The sequence below is a fragment of the Seriola lalandi genome, unplaced genomic scaffold (assembly GCF_002814215.2).
Source record: "Seriola lalandi dorsalis isolate HSWRI2012SDOR001 ecotype SW California unplaced genomic scaffold, Sedor1 jcf7180002054898, whole genome shotgun sequence".
Taxonomy (NCBI): Eukaryota; Metazoa; Chordata; class Actinopteri; order Carangiformes; family Carangidae; genus Seriola; species Seriola lalandi.
Window position 1 is genome coordinate 142,175 of NW_019525450.1, and position 7,951 is coordinate 150,125.

The 7,951-nt window shown below is 37.1% G+C and overlaps 1 protein-coding gene across 1 annotated transcript; it reads left to right on the forward strand.

Annotated features, from left to right (window-relative positions):
• Positions 1 to 708: 708 nt before the first annotated feature.
• hdip1 (HDAC and MIER1 interacting protein 1) lies at positions 709 to 7,633 on the forward strand. Its single transcript, XM_023429604.2, has 4 exons — positions 709 to 996; positions 4,557 to 4,653; positions 5,479 to 5,658; positions 6,599 to 7,633. The coding sequence occupies exons 1-4, from the start codon at positions 931 to 933 to the stop codon at positions 6,715 to 6,717; spliced, it is 462 nt and encodes a 153-aa protein (XP_023285372.1). The 5' UTR covers positions 709 to 930; the 3' UTR covers positions 6,718 to 7,633.
• The last annotated feature ends 318 nt before the right edge of the window (positions 7,634 to 7,951 follow it).

Sequence of the window (7,951 nt, forward strand, 5' to 3'; positions counted from 1 at the left end):
AAACAGGTTACCTTCAGGGAACCTTCACTAATGGTTCCTTGAAGGTTACATTTTTTCACAAGGTAACATTTTTTGCAAACTTTAAAGAATACTTCAGGAACAGTAAGAAAACTGTAGCGCCGGGAACGTACACGGAACTTTACCGAATCGAAAATTGTTTGCTGGGAGGTCATAAACAAAGTGAAAAAACGAAAAATAAACGATAATATTGACAGAAAGGTTCAAGAGAATCTTTTGACGGCAAATTTGTTTATACAGATCGGTTTTAAATTTGTGTATTTCGCTAATCTAAATAAACAGACATGGACTGGCCTAAAACAATATATGTAGCTAGCTGAAGGCCTATATAAGGAACACAGATAAAAAAGTATTTTATATGTGCAATGTACAGTTAGTGATTTATGAATTAAAAATACTGTACATTTTTACTATTATAATTATAACAGCAAAAATATTTGTATGCCCTTAATTCTTTCACTTTAAATTTCACCTTTGCAGCGTTGACAGTTTAATTTGCACAACCACTTCACCGACGGAATAAGAATAAGAATACGAATGCCACCAAGAACAAATACAATAGGGCTCCAGTTGGTATCTTGTTTCTCTAAAAATAAAATACTGTACTGAAAATCATAACAATTCTTCAACCAGAGTGAGTCTGCTATCTACCATTTTCCCAAGGAACTTGAAGGCAACTCGCCACCAGAACGACTCTCCGTGCGCATGCTCGCAGCTGTAGCATTAATAGTGTAACTGTAGTATGTATGTGCTTCTTAAAGGTTTGTTGTCATCTGGCTCTATCGGTTTGTGTGTATTGCGGGTACCGTTTACTTTAGTGTAGGTTGGAGCAGATCCGTGACCGTCCATGTGTAACAGAGAGAAGTTGTAGCTAACATACAAGTATCGGCGTGTCGCTGAAGGAGACGGACTATGTCGGCAAATAAAACAAAGAAAGTCAAAATGGCTACTAAATCTTGTCCTGAATGCGACCAACAGGTGAGAAAATACATTGTTCAAATGTGAACGTTGGTACTGTTTGCGTACGTTGTGTAGTTTGCGTGATTTTCGTGATGTTTATTGATGGTTGAACAGTCATGGCAGCTCTTAGGACGGAAATGGGGTTCAGCTGCAGCCCCACTGCACATGTTGTGTAAACGACCGTATCGTCAAACACTCAGAGGTTGAACAAGTTAGCTTCTGGTTTTCTATTTAGCCAAGAGAGCCTTCATGGTCTCTGAAATATGGAGCTAACTACACATAGGTCGGCAGTTATTAGCATAGATATTACCCAAATTATATTTGAGCAAATACTTTGGTTTTGTATTTTTTATATTTTGTTATTGTAGTTGTTTTACAGCTTGTGAATTTGCCCATATTTTATTTAAAAAAATTCTGGATGGTATTTGGCTCGGTTTCTTTCCCATAGCTTACTCTAGTCACTGTTATTGTAGGGATTTTTAAGCCCAAGGTGAATTACAGTACAGCTACAGCTAATGCTCTGCTGTTATTTTCTAAATAAAATACCAGAAAGCATTTCACAGAGTCGCTGATATATTCTTTGTGGTTTGCAGTTAATGCTACAGCAGTTTCTCTTTTAAAGGGGAAGCCTTATTTCACACACAAGTTCTGGGAAGAACCACTGCACACCTGAAAGAAGTTGTGTCAGACTTTTTTATTTACTTCAGAGGGAGTTGTGTAAAATCTGTAATTGCATCAGGTGAAGTCACCTGTGTGGGCTGAAGACTGCAAGTTTGATAATGAAAAAGTCTGGGGTTGTTGTTATGTCATCAGTCTGCGGGAAGCCTAGATCTAACATGCTTTGTGACTCCCCCGCTCTTTCTACTCCAAACAATGTACAGCAGCAGTTTGATTCCTGATTAACAAAAAAGTTAAAACTAGGGCTGCACGATATGCAAAAAAAATAATTATATTGTACTTAATTTGGCAGAGAGTCATGATTTCAGTTGGAATGATCTTCTTTGCGTCTCATTTTCACTGATACAAATATAAAAATGATGATGATGTGATGTTTGTTGCTCTTGTACCAAACAATCAGGTTTCCTTTATGTCTGGAGAACATGATTTGTAGGCTGGGTGTCTCTGTAGCACCACAACACTTATGTTGCTAACAATGCACAAAAACGTTGTGACACATTTTATCGCAGTTCCTGCGATTTGGACATTGCACTTGGCTATGTTGCAATTTTGATTGTATTTCGATTAGTTGTGCAGCCCTCTTTGAAATAAAACATGTTAAACCAAAAACAGTTAAAAACTGTACACAAAATGGCTGCTGATTGCTACAAAAACTGCTACTACTAGTGCTCTGTAAATACAATGAACTGTTAGCAACAAACTATTTTTACAAACTGGCAGAAATATCAAACAAGTACAAAAGGATCTCACACAAGTTTATTAGAAACCACTAACAGAACTTTATACAAATGTTCTGTGCTAAATCAAAAAGCTATGACTCTACTTACAGATGTCACATGGTAATATTCATACATGCTGGCTGTAGTTGTTGGGAGGTGTAGAAGGGAAGGTCACTGTCAGCTGGGGTTTAAATGGAATCCCTCTTCAAATGAGTCTGTCATGTTGCTCATCACAGATACATGTTCACGCTGAGCAAAATAGGAGGAGAGAGATCTGTCAAGTTACACATCAAGGCAAAACTGACTTTAGGTCCTAACATTGTAGAGTTAGAAAGAGGTGAGCTTGTCAGACCTTTACGGGCTGCTCCTCATCTCTGCTTGAGGCTCGCAGCTTGAGGCTACATTAGCTGCTATTAGTGCTGGGGCAGATTTGTGGTCTGACCAACGTGGACATCAAAAGTGTTTAGACCTGCCTAAACTGGCAATCTGACATTCACACCCACTTCACGCAGTGAGAGAGGAGCCATGTTTGAACTCCTCTATGTAACTCTCTCTCTTTTCATTCTTGACACAAATATTAACGACACTTTTCATCTGAACTACCATGTGCCACACTATAGATCAAATTTTATGCTGTGACTGTTTTTTAAAGTGCATAGTATTCATGAGGACGAAGTGTTACAATTTATATTACATAACACGCATCTCTGGAAAGAAGTCTGGTGTGTAAATTTCATGAGGCCTTGAATATGGGAAATTTCAGGAAGAATATAAAGAGCTTAGAAGAATGACCAGCTGCACACAACCACTGCAAGCAAAAGCAATTTCTTATTGTAAGAAATGTTTGTACAGTCTGGAACAGAATAACTCAGCTGCAAAAGAATAAGTGTAAATCACTTCTATTTCAAATTTACTGAATATTACAACGATGACACAGGAGAGAAATATTAAATACTCTTGAGTCTTTAGTTTGTTTACTTAACTCCCTGCAGCAATTTCTTCATTTCAAAATCTATCTATGAGTCTTGAAACTTGTTTGAGTACAGTAAACACCAATCTGTTAGCTAAGTTGCATTTTTGTGAGCATTTTAATAAAGTTGTAAGCACAAACTGATAACTAAAGTTTGTACTGCATAACATTATATTGAAAACATTTAAGCAGCCATGATGCTCAATACAATGTGAGACCAATCAGAAAAAGTCATATTTTCCAAGAACCCTCACTTAACATAAATTAAATTATTGGCACACAGAGGGACTAATGCTGGAAATTCAAAACTATTCAGTCATTTGCCAAACAGGACCTTGTTATAAGGCTGGTTCCACAAAACCCCTGCTGACCATTGTTTAATTATACAATGCACAATTATTTATATATAGAAACTACAGCATAGTGTAAGGTAATATAGGAAGGGTTCGGCAACTAAAACACCAGGTTAAGGTTTAGGAAAATTGATGATCATGGTTTAAAAAAATGGCAACAATTAATTATTGGTTTGAGATGGTAAATTCTGTGATAGCTGAACATGCTACATACCTGGACATTTGTAAATTTGTATACTGCAGAATAGTCCAACATTAAGATGGATGGCTTGAGATGGAGCGTCCCAATATTATCGCTAGAGATTTCCCAATGATGGAAATGTGCATTCATGCCATAAAGACCCCCATCCACTCCAAAAATAATTGTAACAGAAACTTCGTAACAGAATGGGGAGTAACACAACAGAAACTTGGCAGATTATGCAGATTTGTACAGATATTCTATTTCTATCACTTTTTCTGATGATGTGTTGTTTCCAAGACTATTGGAGTGTAAGTAAGTTACTTTGGAAAACCACAGTATGCTATTAAAATCAGTCCTGTCCTTTACAGTCTAAATTCAGGAATTAGTCTAAGACATGGAACACACACTGTGAGACTCACCTAGACTACTTTGCAATTACATCTTTCTTTAAGTTTAATGACACCAGTTCAATTTGTATGTAAGATGTTTTATGATTTAACCGTCTCATAGTTCTGAAAACATTTATGCTCCTTTTATATGTGCTGTGTAATTCTATGAGCCATTCTGTTGTAACATCCATGGGTTGAAGCTAACATTTCCATTCCCCCTTTCTAAAGTGGTAAGTCTTAACAGTAATCAAATCTCCTTTATGTTTCCTGTTTGTTCCTCTCTAGATTCCAGTTGCATGCAAGTCTTGCCCATGTGGTTATGTGTTTATTAGCAGAAAACTCCTGAATGCCAAGTTAAATGAGCGCTCTCCAGCCATAGCAGGTAAGGTTCAGCTTCCACAAAGCTTATTAATTATATCTGAAAATTTTGTTTGACCCTGTGTTTGTTTGTTTCAGTCTTCTTAATTTGTGTGGATCTAAGCGATATTAATTAATGAAAAATGAATTCTTTATATCTTACAATGCTGTATTTTTTTCACATTTTCTTATGTTGCAGCCTTAAGAGAAAATTGTTTTTTGCTAATTTATTAAAAAGTGAAAACTGAAATATCAAATTGACATAAGTATTCAGACTCTTTGCTATCATATTTGATATTTAGCTCGGGTTCCTCCATTTCTCTCTATCATCTTTGAGATGTTTCTACACCTTGACTAAAATCCACCTGTGGTAAATTCACTTGATTTGACATGATGTATAAAGGCACACATCAATCTATATAAGGTCTCACAATGCAGATCAAAGCAGAAACCATGAGGAGGAAGGAACTGCTGCAGAGCTCAGAGACAGGATTGTGTTGAGGCTCAGGAAACGTAAACCTCAAAAAACTACCTAGCTGTATCACACATCACAGCCTGATAACCAGAGCCATTTTGTGTTTACTTTAATCCTTCAGTCCAATATTGTTTTTTTTTTTTTTTCATTGATCAAATAAACATATTGATTTAAGACTTTTAATTTTGTGATTTAACAATAACCTCACAGCTGTATCCAGTTTTTATCTAACCAGCAACTCAGCGGTCAAAGAGCACAACACCAGACTTACCTGAATCTTTACACAAATCAGAGACATCAGCCTGGAAACATTCTGACACACAAATTATGGTATGATGATTCTGGTAATATGTTTCTATTATCTATGTTCTTTAGACAAGCTGGACTTTAAGCGGAGGAGGACGGAGCGCATTCGTAGAGAGAGGATTGACTCTCCTTTAACCAGTGACATGGAGAACAGGAGAAGGTCCCGGGCCAACAGTCAGTCAGATCCCATCCGGAGGGGGAGGGGCAGACCAAAGTCAGTGGGGCTGAAGAAACAGGAAGAGGAGAAAGGTATAATAAGTGATCATTTACAGCTGAATATTACAGGTGTGGAAGGTCTTTAATAAGAGACTTGTTTGAAAATGCAACAAACAACAGCTTCAGTTTGATTATCTGGTCTGAAATAAGTTAGCAAAACTTGCTCTATTGATCATGTCATATTGCTAACTATTTCCCATATTTTAAACTACAACCTGCTCTGTTTAGCTGTGATGAGATTATACCAGCCTGCCTGTGTCGTACAGGCTGGTAGAATCACGGGGAGCTGGGAACCAGGAAGTGTCTGAGAGCAGCTTTATAGAGCCCATATTATTGATTTACCATGTATCTATAAACAATCATTGTGGTAACATCCCAGTCATCATTAATAAACATCCGATGGATAATCAATGATTAATTTATAGTGCTCATATTGGAAGGATGGAAATCAATAGATTGACAATGACTGTTGATTCAATATTGAATTGATTGATTAACTGGGCATACTGGGCAATATGGAAACTAATCTCTGTGTTTGTGCGCACACTGCACATTCTTCCTGTGTAAATAGCAGTCTATGATTTGGAAATCATATGTCTGGCCCCTGGTCCTTTCCACTCTGGACAATCCTCTTGCTTGTATTACTCTTTATATTTCCCATGTTGTTACTGCAGTTCTCTTTGTTTTCTGTCTGAACATCCTGCTTCTCTAAAAATCTTTCTCACATCCAGTTCAGTGTTCCACTCACAACTTGTCTTTACTTTCAACATGATCCCATTCACCTGTCTTCGCCTACACAAACCGTTCAACCTCCCTCTGTAATATAGATTAATTTACCCTTCAGCCCACAGTACAGTTCTGTGTCGTACTTGTGAAATAAATTCAAATTGATTTTATCTTTATCAATGTCAGTTAAATACAGTTTCGCCAAAATGGCTTTCCTGTGATTGATTGTGTTTTATTTTGTTCACAGAGAAACAAGAGAAGGAAGTGGATATTTATGCCAGTCTTTCCGATGAGAAGGCCTTTGTGTTTTCTGTGGCTTTGGCCGAGATCAACCGCAAGATCCTGGGTCAGAAACTAATCTTATAGACTAAAGCCTGAGTAAGTGAGAAACCCAGCACAGAGGACCTATCATATGAAACTATCAAAGAGGACGACCAAAGAGAGCAGAATTGGCTGGACCTGAACTTTGACCTGGATGTGTTTCACCTGGATGATGATGAAGACAGTGAATTTTCTTAAAGGGATTAAAACCATATTGTCATCAGTTACGGCTATGTGCAGTACACATTGTGTATTTAGTAGATACATTTATAGATGATGTCAGATTGGCTTATTTAAGATGAAAAGCTCAACTCGAGGCGATGTCCAGCTTTCCCAGAATTCAGGTGAATATTTTTGAGATTGTGAGGTACTGCTGATTCATGTTCTGTTTGATAATATCGTATCTTTACATTATCTGACAATATTACAATATATATATATATATATATATATATATATTATATATATATATACATACACACACCCTAAATAAGACTAACCCTAACCATGACTGGGGTCAAATGTCCTTTTTTAAAATCATAATTTGTGATCAGAAGGTTCTGTTATTGAACAGTTATTTCAGATTCTGTGGACTTAAAAAAGTCGTCATCAACCAAACTTTTAACAGAATGAACCTTCATAGTTCAAACAAAGACTAACAATTGAATATTTTACCATTAAACAGAGTATTTATATATATATGGAATCAAAACATTTGAGCCAATGAGCTTTTAGTGCAGGAAAAAAACAGCATGATTTCTAACTGTCAGGCTTTGTGTGGTTAAAACTGCTGATCTACTATAATTCTGTGCAAGCTTGGCTCATCTCAATCAAAGCTATTAATCATGTTTATTGAAAGGGATTGCTGGGGAGAGATCACCGGTGCTTCTTGTAAATCTGACATAGTTTCAGAGAATTCTGTTGCACAAAGCGGTTTTAAATAAACCTGAGCTAAATTACAGTGACAGTTGAGTCTGGTGAGTTTCCGGGTTTAGTTTCGACTAATGGGATGGATTTTGATCCACATACTGTCTGGTTCTGTGGGTTAAAGCAAAGCAGCGGACATGGGGAACTGTGATGCGATAGAGGAAGAACAGCCCCACCCTCATTTAAAGCAACCTCTGGATGTGTTTTGGATTTTAAAATCCCAGCTAAGACAGAGCTGGACATGACTCATAAAATAATGGACAAAGATATGTTTTGGGATCACTAGAGTCCTCATGAGGACTCGTCCAGTGTTACCCAGACAGGAGAAGAAGTGGAACACAGATGCCCAGTA

Coding starts and splice junctions, on each gene's coding strand:
- hdip1 (XM_023429604.2), top strand. CDS start 931: ATGTCGGCAAATAAAACAAAGAAAGTCAAAATGGCTACTAAATCTTGT. Junction 4,654..5,478: donor GCGCTCTCCAGCCATAGCAG/GTAAGGTTCAGC, acceptor TATGTTCTTTAG/ACAAGCTGGACTTTAAGCGG. Junction 5,659..6,598: donor GAAACAGGAAGAGGAGAAAG/GTATAATAAGTG, acceptor TTTTGTTCACAG/AGAAACAAGAGAAGGAAGTG.